This window comes from Nannospalax galili, unplaced genomic scaffold, assembly GCF_000622305.1.
Source record: "Nannospalax galili isolate Female #2095 unplaced genomic scaffold, S.galili_v1.0 scaffold10, whole genome shotgun sequence".
Taxonomy (NCBI): domain Eukaryota; kingdom Metazoa; phylum Chordata; class Mammalia; order Rodentia; family Spalacidae; genus Nannospalax; species Nannospalax galili.
Genome location: NW_008331140.1, coordinates 6933655 through 6946419, shown reverse-complemented (window position 1 = coordinate 6946419; position 12765 = coordinate 6933655). Strand labels below are relative to the sequence as shown.

Sequence of the window (12765 nt, the reverse complement as noted above, 5' to 3'; positions counted from 1 at the left end):
TTACTATTCTAAAGAAGAAGAAAATATTAAGTGTGTTTCATTTTATGAAATAGCATTAATAAGGTTCCTTTTAATATAAATCAAAATATATTTTAGACATGCTGTGACCTATTATAGCATCTCTTCTTTCCAGGTTTTTAAAAAATATAAATGTGTGTTCTTTGAGTCGCATGTTCTTTGTTTTAAAATGCAAAAACAATTTTCCTATTTTTTTCCTGACCATAAAAATCAGAGTAAGCAGGTTGAAAATGAGAGAAAGATTTTGGGAAAAAGTATATGAATAAGAAAGCTTGCCTCATTGACTAAAGAGAGGACAGGCAAGGATGGCCCGGTTATGAAAATGAACAGTAACTTAACAAGGTAAAGACAAGGACTCTGAAGGTCAAGACAATATTATAATTGGTAGATATGCAAACTGCTTATACACCACTCTTTAGCCATCCTGAATAACTGTATTTTTATAACTTCAGGAATACTATTTTCTGCATCATCTTCAAATATTTGCATTTATTTATTTAATATCCAGCACCTAGCACAATGCCCTGGCATATAACATGTGCTCTGTAAGGGTTGATTGTATGCATCAGTCATTCAATGGGAGTATTTTCTCAGAAGTAGAAAATATTGCATATTAAAGATGTTAAGGGTAATTTTTTTTGTCTTTTTGAGACAGGGTCTCCCTTTAGCCCCAATTGGCCAGGATGTCCTTGAACTCACAGAGATGCACCTGCCTCTGCCTACCCAAGTGCTAGGATTAAAGTCATGCACCACCACATCCGGAGTCAAGGGTGATTTTAAAAAGTAAGATACTGCAGTTAACTTTGGTGGCTTTTACTTGTGTTCTCAGATACTTAGGAGGATCATTTAAGCCCACGAGTTCAAGACCAGCCTTGGCATCAGAGTAAGGCTGCCATCTCAAAAATAGCAGCAACAACAGAAACAAAACCTTAGATGATAAACTTTTATTCAAATGATTATTCAAAAGCATATTCTTTTAAGATCAAATAACAATAAACATCATAATGTAAAATTATATCCAAAGATATAATTCATTCATAGTTGTATTGCTCCTGGAGGCATCCATTTAACATTTTGGATGATAGATAATCACTACATAAATTTTTTTCCTAATCCTTGTCATAGCTATTTACCTCATTTGCTCTAAAAGTTCTAACACTTTTGCTGTTGTTTACCACACCACAGTAATGTTAATGCTTGTGTTGAAGGTTTTTTCTTGTCTTTTTCATTGGGAGCCTGAGTCTTACAACAGTTGCTCCAGATCTCCAGCCCTATCACTAAGATGATACAAATTATGTCAGTTTATTTTCCTGGTAGTTCTCAATTTGGAATATAATAGCACTGGACTTCATGTGGCCCTGCCTTTCATTTTCTTAGGATGTCCACATTCTGGAACTACCTGTTCCTAATGTTTGATGACTAGCACAAGGTGCCATGAAACTAAATAAAGAGAGGAAGACAGATCTAGGATTGCACAGAGGGAAAGTTATTGGAGGAACTTGTTAACAGTGGGGCACTGGGGTAACAGCAAGACCAGTTGGATGCTCACAATTTGTTTCAGAAGGAGGGGCATACATATGGGTCAGGACAGAAATGATTTCATCCAAGTTGGAATTTACCTGATTAAAGCTAATATCAATGGTTCAGGCACATTTGTAGGACTAGGGTGAACTGTAAAGCTTACCATACCAGTAGAGTATGTTTTACTCTATTTATAGTTTCCTGGGAAACTATGCAGACAGAACTGATGTATGGTACTCTGGTGCAGCTGTGGCAGTTATGAATCAAGATGGCTATAGCTATGTTAAGCTAAATCCATACATTCCATTCCTCACAGTAATTTCAGTAGTGGCTGCACCGGGTTGCACAGCCAATAGCAGTGAATAAGTGTTATCCTTTTTGTACATCCTGCCACCAATGGGATGGGGAATGAGAGGGCAGGGATGAGAAGGGATTATTGTGAGGGATAACCAACACTAAAGGCCTTCTAAAGGCCTTTAGAAGAAGCCATATGAAAATCTACCACTATAGAAGCTTCTTGAAGTATATGCATATAGATTAAAACATAAAAAGAATTATCCTATAACAGAGGGCACTGCCTTGAGTAGATATCATAGGCTACCAAAATAAAAGCCTAATGTCAGAAATGGACTCCTTCCCTTCAAGCCATTGAGTAGGTGTCCCATAGACTCCCAAGCCCCTATTGCCATTGATTCTGCTCTTGGTTATTTACCAGAACTTCATGGTAAGACCCTACATACATGAGCTGTAGAACAAACAAGCAGAATTCAAACTGGTACTTACTCCAAAGTCTCCTCTCTACTGGTTAACTTTGTAGTGCTGGAAAGTGCTATGAATGCTACCAGAAGGAGAAAATAATCACTAAACTTTCCCAGCTGTGATTCCTGTGAACTATAACTTGCCTGACAAGTTATACCCACCAGTGCTATAGTGGCATGGATATTCGGGGAATAACCAATGACGTTCTAATTGGATTTAAGGCCCACTTAATTTAATGTCCATTCCTGACATTGCTATCATACCTAGGAACCTGAGGGTAGACAGAATACAGGGCGCAGTGGAGAGCCTAATACTAGTGTTCCACTAAATGGCTACAGTGTTAAATTGACTCCTAATGACTTACTGTTATTCTCATAGATAAATGCATCTTCCAGCACTCATCAGAGAAGGTTCCTTATAGAGAAGATGGCAATTAACACAGAAACCCACAACTGGCCAATGTGCAGAGAATAAGAGACTGCAGAGTGGTTATTCCCAAATATGACAGCTATATCAAACATCTGCTTCCCAGAGCTCAGGGATGATTGCAGAAGAGGGAGTGGAAAGACTGTGAGAGCCAGAGGTGGTAGATGACCACAAGGAAATAGAGATTTCCTGACAGTTGGTCAGTTACTCATAGAAATTCACAGCAATGGTGACAGCATACACAAATCCCAATGTAATCTCAAAGCAGGCAAAATTCCAGTATGTACTTGGGCAAGGGGGTAAGAAACCTGAAACAAACCTGAACCATGCCAAACTATTGGCAACCAATGGCTGCTGGGAGGGAGAAGAGTCAGAATTTTTCAACAATGCGACTCTCAAAGGTACATTAAGCAGGCTCCAGTGGATGAACCCGTACTGAAGGACATTTGTGTACACATATTAGAGTGTATAAGCCTTATATATGTTATATAATGTTTTATATATATATTATATATATATCATAGAGTACTTTAAAATGAGTAATGAGGCTCAGTAAGCAGAGATATACATGGGGAAATGTAAATATCATCAAATTATATTGTATAAAAATCACAAAATTTCAGTATTTTTTTAAATTTAAAAACATTTCAAAAGAAATATGGGCTTCACTTGTGGGAGTTGAGAGATGCACTTGTATTCTCTCTACCCCCTGTTCTGCTATATTCTGCCTTAGGTGCAGAGGTTCCATTGCAGATGTGTCACTTAGGGCTGGACATTTCACAGACACTTATTCTCTGTGTCTGACCAACTGTGGAACTCTGTAATAGTCTCCATCTATTGCACAAAGCTAGCTTTGTCTATAAATATAAGGATCCATGTTCAGCATACAGTAAGAAAGTACATTGGTCTAGGGATATGACATAGGTAGGATTTTCTCCTATGTAAGTTTTATGACCTCTCCAGACATGCATGCATGTTTTAGAGAATAAGAGACTGTAGAGTCCATGTTCTTGGATAGGACTCCTATACTAAATCTCACCCATGGCTCAGGGACCATTGAGGAAGAGGGAAAGATTATACAAGCCAGGGTTGGTGCATGAACATAAGGAAACAGAGGTTTTCAGGCCTCTGAGAACTTTCTCATGAACTTGCAATAATGGTGACAGCATGCACAAGACCCATGCCAACTCATACAAAACCTCAGCATAGAACAAGGGAAATTGGAAGCAAGCCCCAAACCTAGCCAAGGAGCTATTGGCAAATAATTACTGTGGGTGAGGGAGAGTACATATTCTTTAGGGGAGTGACTCTAGATAGGCTGACTAGACCTCAGCAGATGAGCTTGCAGCAAGGGACATCTGGATACAAATGTTTGACTAGATAAGACTTAACATATGTGACAGAATACCTGAAATCTGGTGGGGGGGTTATGGGGTATAGGGAGGGTAGATGGGGGGTCTAAATTTGATTAAGATGTATTATATGAAATGCACAATAACTCAATTAAAAAATAAAAAATACTTTTGTATTTAAATAGTAACAATTTACCTGCAATCTTAACCCCCCCAAAAAAATAAAGAATGCTGTATATTGGATATTTTAATATGAATTTAAGTCAGAAAAAAAATAAGGTTAAACTTGAGAAGTGTTATGGCGTTAAGAAAAGTAGAACCAGGTAAAGGGGATTTAGGTATCATTAATATATTTCCAACTCATGTCCATGTTCTGCTTTAAGAAATATTGGTCCTGTTTCAACTAAAACTAAGAGATACATGGAACCAGATGATTTTAGAGTAGAAGAAACTATAAATTCTCTAATCTAACTTTCTACTCCAGTCAAACATCTTTCTGTGATGCATTCTTAACATTATTTTTATTTTTTAAGAATTTTATAGCTAAGTACTGTATTGGTATCATTTCTGTCATATATGTTAAAGCCTATTGAGTCAAGTTTGTGTACCAAGATGTCCCTCTGTGTGAGTTCATCTGTTAGAGTCTAGTTCAGCTTATGTAAGGTCACTCCCTTAAAGATCAACTCTCCCTCAACCCACAATAATCAGTTGCCAATGGTTCCTCAGCTAAGGTTGGGGCCTGATGCCCATTTCCCTAGCTCTATGCTGGGATTTTGTCTGAATCAGTTTGCATGGGTTTTGTGCATGCTGTCATCATTGTTGCAAATACATATGAGCATGCTACCCGAGGCCTGGAAGACTCTGCATCCTTATGGTCGTGCATAAACCCTGGTTTTTACAATCTTTCCGCCTCCTCCTCTGTAATGGTCCCTTAGCCATGGGAGGGTGAGGATTAAAATAGGAATCCTATCCAGGGACACGGGCTCTGCGGTCTCTTATTCTCTAAAACTTAGCCAGTTGTGGTCTTCTGTGTGTATCACACTCTGTTTTATGAAGAAGCTTTGCTGTTAAGAGTTGAGGGATGTATTAGTATTTTCTCTGCCCCATGTTCTACTGTGTTCCATGAGCCTTAGCTGTAAGAGGTTCTGCTGTAGATGTGTTTTCTATCTCCCTCAACTATATTATAAGTTAATTGGGGATATTAATCGCTTCATTTTATTCAATACTATGTCACAAATATCTGGAGTAATATTTGATACATAGTAGCCAATAAATGTTGAATGAGTGAAATATTATTATAAACTAGACAATACCTTTGTAATTCATTCTTAAGCTAAAAAAAATATACACTTAGCAAAGTCTTTCTCCAGGAAGAAATCCATAGGGCTAGATCGGTTTGAAAATTATGGTTTGATTGCCTTACATGAGTGACAATGTGTTACATATTTAAAGTCACATCCTATAAGTAGATGACTATTAATTTGAGGCTAGCAGATGCATTTTCTAAGAGAACTGTACAGCATCAGTGCTATAAAAGGTTATAGTAATAAGCTAATCAGTCTCTTCATGTCAGCCAAGCCTGTACTGTTCAATATGCTGGAACAACACAAAATAACCAGAAGCAGTTTACTTATTAATTGCCTTCATTGTTCACCAGGCTAATTGCTTATCAATCCTGAAACAGACAATGAAGCAGTCTCTAAATACACGACATGAGCAAACTTCTCCATTAGTCACTCCTGGGGTGGGGGATGAGAAATCTCATTCCTCTGTCTTCACAAACCCATAGATATTTCTATGTGGGTGTACTTCATGTCATATTTTAGTATATGCTCTAGAGAACCACATTCACATTAACTGGCTGCATCCCAAGGCCTTATAAAAACATACATAGTTCATAAATGAGTCACTTCTCTCTAAAAAAATAATGAAAGGGGAAACTTTGGAGTCATGGGAAAGATGGGGCAGGCTTATTTTGCTGGCACCGTATCCTCATCGTCTCATGTTTCTTCTTGTACTCACTGTGCAGAAGCAGAATCAGTGTGTTAATGCGTAGTCATTCCTGTAGAAGTGGATGGGCGGAACACTCAGGCTGCCCTTACAGAACTGACAGCTTAGTCTGTGCCGAACTCCTTTTTCTGTAGCAATAGAACTAGAGCAGCCAAAGTAAAACACAGGTAGCAGCAATGAGCAAAATGTAGATAGTTTTGAAATCATTCTTAAGATATTCTTTTCTCCCCATTCTTAACCAACTACTAATTGCTGTATATATCTTCATTAGCTGATGGTTAGGAAATCCTGAAATCTACAGCCTTTGGTATGCTTGCTCAATGAGTTCAAACCTGCATGTGTAGAGTGTGCTCACGTGGAAAATGGAACTATGTACATCTCTTAAGAGCCTTAAAGTGAAATCTCATGACTGAATAACAATGAAATGTTTCATTCACTCATGGGAAGCGATTTGATTTTATTTTCCTACTGTGTGAGTTTTTTTTATATTATCTCTACTTAGGTGTCCAAATTTCAGAGGCCAGTGGGGAAATTACTGGTACATGGGGGCCAATTGTCACCAACTCTGGAATACTCTGGACCTGATTTTAGTAGCAACATTGCCTGGAATAGGACTGGCCTTAATTGTTGGTGTAGCAATTCAGATTACCTACTACTGTAAAGAGAGGTCAAAGAAGAGTGGAGATCATCCCAGGTGAGAAATTCCAAATTCTGCAGAGAAAAATAGCAAGTCTTTCATGTGAGCTACAAAAGAACCAAGAAATAATGAACACCATTTATTATGCATGCAGTGTGTATGTTTTTTTCATGTTCATCAACATATTAATGAAGTTTGAACAAAGATTAAATTAACATTATAAAACCTCAGATATTTAGTTTAGGATTTGGGTAGTGAAAATCTGAAAAGCACCTTCTCCAGATAAAGACGAAGTGTAATTCACAAAATGTGCTATTTCAGTTTTTTTTCTTCCACCTAGACAGTGTATGTCTGCACCACACATTCTGTCCTAATAGTAAGGAGATGGGGGAAGGGAGAATGCTGTGTCAGTACTTCCTGTCCATTTCCTTCTCCCATCAACTATGCCAAACATATGGAAAGAAGGACATAATGGACTTAACTGTAATCAAACTCTGTCTTACTTAAATCATTTCACTTCATTGAGCTTTAATTTCCTCATCTACAAAATAGGTATGTTTATAATCAGGTCTGCTCACTTCAGAGATGGTGAGAATGATGGTGATTATATATGTCAAGACGAATTATAATTGTTTCACACCTATTCATTCATTTAATCCTCATAACAACCCTATACAATACTGATGAGATTACCAAGACACAGAAAGATCAAATTATGTGGCCAAGGTTATGGAGCTAAGTCTGGTTACCAGGCATAAATTCCATGCTATGCTAATGGAATCCAATTAGATAAAAGAGTGTTGTGGAAGCTGGAATGCCTAGCTGAACTAACTTTGTTTCTTTGTATTTTATATTTTATATAAAATTTTTATATTTTTCACAGCTTCTGAACTTTAGAGATATGAGGGTTAGGGGCTGAAGAGATGGCTCAGTGGTTAAGAACACTGATTGTTCTTACAGAAGACCCAAGTTCAAATCCCAGCACCCACATGGCAGCTAACAACTGTCTGTAACTCCAGTCCCAGGGGATCCAACAGCTCATCGACCTCTGTGGGCATTGCATGATACAGGTGCATTTACCTACATGCAGGCAATACACACATACACATGAAATAAAAAAAATAAATAAAATTTTAAAAAGGGAGAGATGAGGATTAAATAGCCATAGGGTAAAATTTCATCAATTTTATATCAGCTAATTCAAATTACTATCTACTTCATCATTCCTCAGTAATGAGATAATGTTACATTTTGTGTGTTATGAGGATAGTTTCTAATATTATATTAAAATAAGAAGTGTCTGGTACTGTTAGCCTCATATTGCTAAGAATTAGCTTTCCACTTGCAACAAAATAAAGAGTTTGACCCATCTTAAGTATTTGTCTCTGAGACGTGTATGATAAGCTGTCCAACCTTTTTTATCCCTTTAAAGTTCAAATGTTTGTGCACACATTCTTTAAAGTCCATGAGGTATATGGGTATGTTATATGTGCATGTGTGTGTATTTGATATTGTGTGTGATATGCATAAAAATCAATGTTAACCTTAATTTAGTGAATTGAAATTAGCATGTTACTTAGTAATACTTCATATTACTAGTTGACATAAACTAAAAAACCCCTTAAAATGTTAAACAATCATAAATGATCTATGCAGTTCACTTTAAATATATGCTCTGTAATTTTCCTATTCAAATGGCTTTTTAAATTTTATTTTTATTTATGCGTACGTGTATGTTTGTGTGTCAGATGCCACATGAGTTCCCATTCCAACGGCTTTTTAAATTTTATTTTTATTTATGCATATGTGTATGTTTGTGTGTCAGGTGCCACGTGAGTGTGGATGCCTGCAGAAGTTATAAATACTCATGAACCATTTGATGTAGATGCTGGGAAAGGGAGTTGAGTACTCTGGAAGAGAAGAAAGCATTCTTAACCACTGAGCCATCCCTCTAGCACCTTATTCCAAGGTTTTTAATCAATGGACATAAATTCCAATACTCTCTGAGTGAATCAAATTTCACTGTTTCCTTCTTTATGGAAAGAAGAGTAATACAGTTTTTATTATTCTGAGATGCAAATGAAATAATTAATTGAAAATTATATTGAGAAACATAGGTAAAACTGAAAGCTAGATTATAAATCAAGATAGTAGTAGCCTTAACAAGCATTTGAGCTCATTATTAGATTTTTTTTAAAGAAAAATCATTAAACTGATTTTTTTCTTTCAATTAGAATGTTGTTTTTTGAGATCCTTTACTCTTTTACTCCCTAAATTGTGAATTAGCGGAATGATTCTGAATATATTTTGAGGGATTCTTTAGTTTAGTGGAAAAGGTAAAGATTATTGAACCAGAATAAGGTTTATGTATCTTCCTCACAAATCACCAAGTGGGTGGCTTAAGGTAATTTCCTTTAAAATTCCAAGACTTAGGTTTCTTACCTGTGAAACCATTAAAAATATCGAAGCTAACAACTGTCTATAACTCCAGTCCCAGGGGATCCGACAGCCTCTTCTGACCTCCTAGGGCATTTCACAACACGGGTGCACTTACTTACATGCAGGCAATACACACGTACACATAAAAAATAAAAATAATAAATCAAATTAAAAATATCAATGTAACAGGTTTTGCTTATATATTTAACTGGGGCAGTGCAATTCTTTGTGAAATATCTTGCTGTCTGAATTTTACTCTAAATTGCATCAAAAACAAGATGAGTTAATGTGTGGGTAGGGAAATGAATGAAGATATATGTTAAAATAGATACACAGTAAAATTTTAATGTTTGAATCAATGTCAGAGATATATGAGTATTCACTGAAAATTACTTTCAACTTTGCTATATGCTTGAAAGTTTTTACAATGAAATGTTGGATAAAATCAGATGTAATAAAGTACTTTGAACCTCCAATATATTGTAGGTATTATCTATTATTTCTCTTGGGAACAGTCTTAAAATGGGAACACTCGTTTTATATTGCCAAAAAAACGCTTAGTAAGACATTGTTTCATAACTAGTTAAGCAGATGCTTTATCATAACTGAATTGTGTGTGTGTGTGTGTTTTAATGTTCCAGAGAAGAGAGGAGTTTGTCAGGACTTCAACCTCACTATAATTCTGCATATGGTTTTGATGCTGATAGGAGTCTTCCCGAACCTAATCGAGGCCAGGTAAACACTGAACTCATTTGTCAAATAAACTAAGTTTACAGATGACACCACAAAGAGAAATGCCTTGGAGAAACAAAAGGAGCCTTGGAAGATTAAAGAAGTAGTCACAAACAGTAAAATGAAGCCTTATCAGAGGATCAAATTGCACAAATATGGGGTGGTTGGTGCAAGGCCTGAGGCAGTTACACTGGAAATGCTTCCTAGTTCTTCCCATCATTTATTTTCAAGTAAAATCAAGTTAAAAGAAGTCTCAAACACAGGCTTGAAGAAAGTTAAAATACATGTATCAAAGAGGAAACAAAAATCACCAAAAGAGGGCCAGGAAAATGTAGACAAGTATTTGTACAAGATATTAAAATCTCTTATCTAGCAATTTGTTTCCAATTGCACAGACCCCCCAAAAGAAGTCAAGGGGGGCGGTCTGGTAGATGAAGTGTATTTCAGGAGCAGCTTTGAAAAACAAATAGAAAGGACCTGTATATCACATTAGAACACAAGAATAAGAGATTACCAGAAATGTTTTGTTTTTAGACAAAACACAAGGTACCACACAACAGTCATTTCCTTATCTTCTACTTATTCTTGAATAAGTTAAATTATGATCTTTTATTAAAAAAAAATAAGACCTCCATTGAAATCAAATAAGTCCAACCTCATCATATGTTTCTGACATGTCACCATCTTAATATCCAGGCCAGTTAAGTATTGAAATACAAAAAGTTAACATAAAGGCTTGTCAAATGAAGGGTTTGTGGTAAAATATTTTCTATTTGAAGTCTAGTTAATTAAATATTGGAGCTTTCAAATAACAGAATTAAGGATCTGTTGAATAGCATTTTTTTTTTACAAAAAGTACATTAAGACACTCTGAGTGAATATCCTAACATAAATATTGTTCATATCTCCAAAATGATACTCTCTCTAAGACTATCAAATAGCTTTTGCTGCCTTCTTTTCTCTTGAAATGAACAATCGTTAAGTAGAGAACCTGGCATGGAGGAGGCACATTTCCATTACTAGCAATTCACTTTTTCTTATGTTCCCGGGATACTTCTGTCACCTACCTGATTTGCAAATCTCTAAGTTGACTTCATTTTCTCATTTCCCTTCCCTCACCTTTAAAAAAATGCTATGCACACTCCAAATATGAGTGAAATTCATGACAAAGGCCCCATGTAATCATCAGGTATGCAATCTTGATTATGTAGCTCTCTCCCTTTCCTCATTCCAGTCTTCCTGTGGATAATTGTCTGCTACTATTCTTGTTATGTATGTCTAAATATTTCTATTTTTAAGTGCTGTGAATATTTCCTTGACTGCAAAAGCCAAAAATGACCCACCATGTCTATCCCAATCTACCATATTCTTCTCATTGAGATTGCTTTGCAGTCTGGAGAGTTAGAAAATAGAAACTGACTACATCAGTTAGCAACTTAATAAAGAACCAGGATACTTTCACTGACTAAATCTGTTTAGAAAGGTATCCAGATGCACTATACTCTAAACATAGATTGAAAATGTTGTCCTTGATGAATAATGACTTCTTAGATGCCAAGTCTCTAACTGTTTCCATGGAATTAAATAATGTTTTACGCAAATTCATTGTAATTTTCTTTCTCAGCTAACACACATAGAAACAAGAGTTTGAATTAATTCTTGAATTGTCCAAGTTCATTTCTTTTCCTAATTGACTTATGAATTACATTTAAGCAATTGTGTATTTCCTAGATGGTCATCACCTGACCACACCCTCACCTTTATATTAAGCACAAAGTAGTTCTCAAAGTTATTATAATCCCAATATGAACATATAATTAGAAATCCCAGCATACTCTGTGAATCTTTGACAGGAAGGCTTTTTGCTATATAATTTAGTCTTATGAGAATTCACGACTATATATGTTGCTTCTTGTTCTGATCATACATACTTTAAAAAGTTAATTTAACTTTAAAAACTAAGGGTACATATTGAAGTCATTTGCAGAGAATATTTGAATCATTTTCATCCATGAAAATACACAGCATCTATGTTGGGATGTTTTACATTTATTTAGAGGTTCAGAAAATAAAATATATTTTGGAAATGATAGAAATAAATACTGATATATCTGAAAGATAATACCATAAAAATAGTAGAAAAAATAAGAATCAATAGTCACTAAAAATAAAGAATATTTTTTTCCTAACAATCAGATGTTCTAAATTTGGCAATGTTAAAAACCATGCTAAGTTGTCAAGTTTGTTATATGTTCGAATAGACTAACTGCAACGTAGAAGGAGATCATAGGTAAGCTTTAAGTTATTCTTTTAATAAGCCCAGGAAATCATTCTGGATAATGCATGGAAATATGTAATTAATTAAAGCACTCCTTACATACATGACACTATTATCATAACTTACTTTCTCCATATAAGTTTATATTTTCAAGTAGTTAAATCATCCAGCACTCCATTACAAAAAGTTCTGTGAAAATTGCAATAAACTGCAGACTACTGCTAAAAATTGTATGCAATATCTCTGCATGTGTTCAACATTAACTCTATGTGTAATTATAGTAAGAGCTAAAACTTTTTGTCACTAACCGAATACATGAATTTTTTTTCATTTTTTTTTAATTAGAAGAAGCATTTCATTACAACAGCATTAACCTATTCAATAATATTTTTCTGAGCTAGGGTACATCTCTTTCAAAATTGGCTGTACATTTCTATGTTTACAGATGAATTATTACACTTATATAATCTTTTACTCATTATAAACTCTATAAGACATAAAATTAAATGAGGTTCCAACGTTTAAAAAAGATCTCCACTTCGTTGTCAAAACTCACAGTTTCATCCAGAAAAATTCATTCCAAGGCTCTTGAC

At 35.4% G+C, this 12765-nt stretch overlaps 1 protein-coding gene across 1 annotated transcript in view; it reads left to right on the top strand.

The window, feature by feature from the left end:
* Positions 1–12765, top strand: part of LOC103725205 — a 58372-nt gene that overhangs the window by 2306 nt on the left and 43301 nt on the right. Inside the window, exons 3-4 of the mRNA XM_008822545.2 lie at positions 6589–6780; positions 9804–9897. Coding sequence (XP_008820767.1) covers positions 6589–6780; positions 9804–9897 — 286 coding nt within the window. The remainder of the gene's footprint in view (positions 1–6588; positions 6781–9803; positions 9898–12765) is intronic.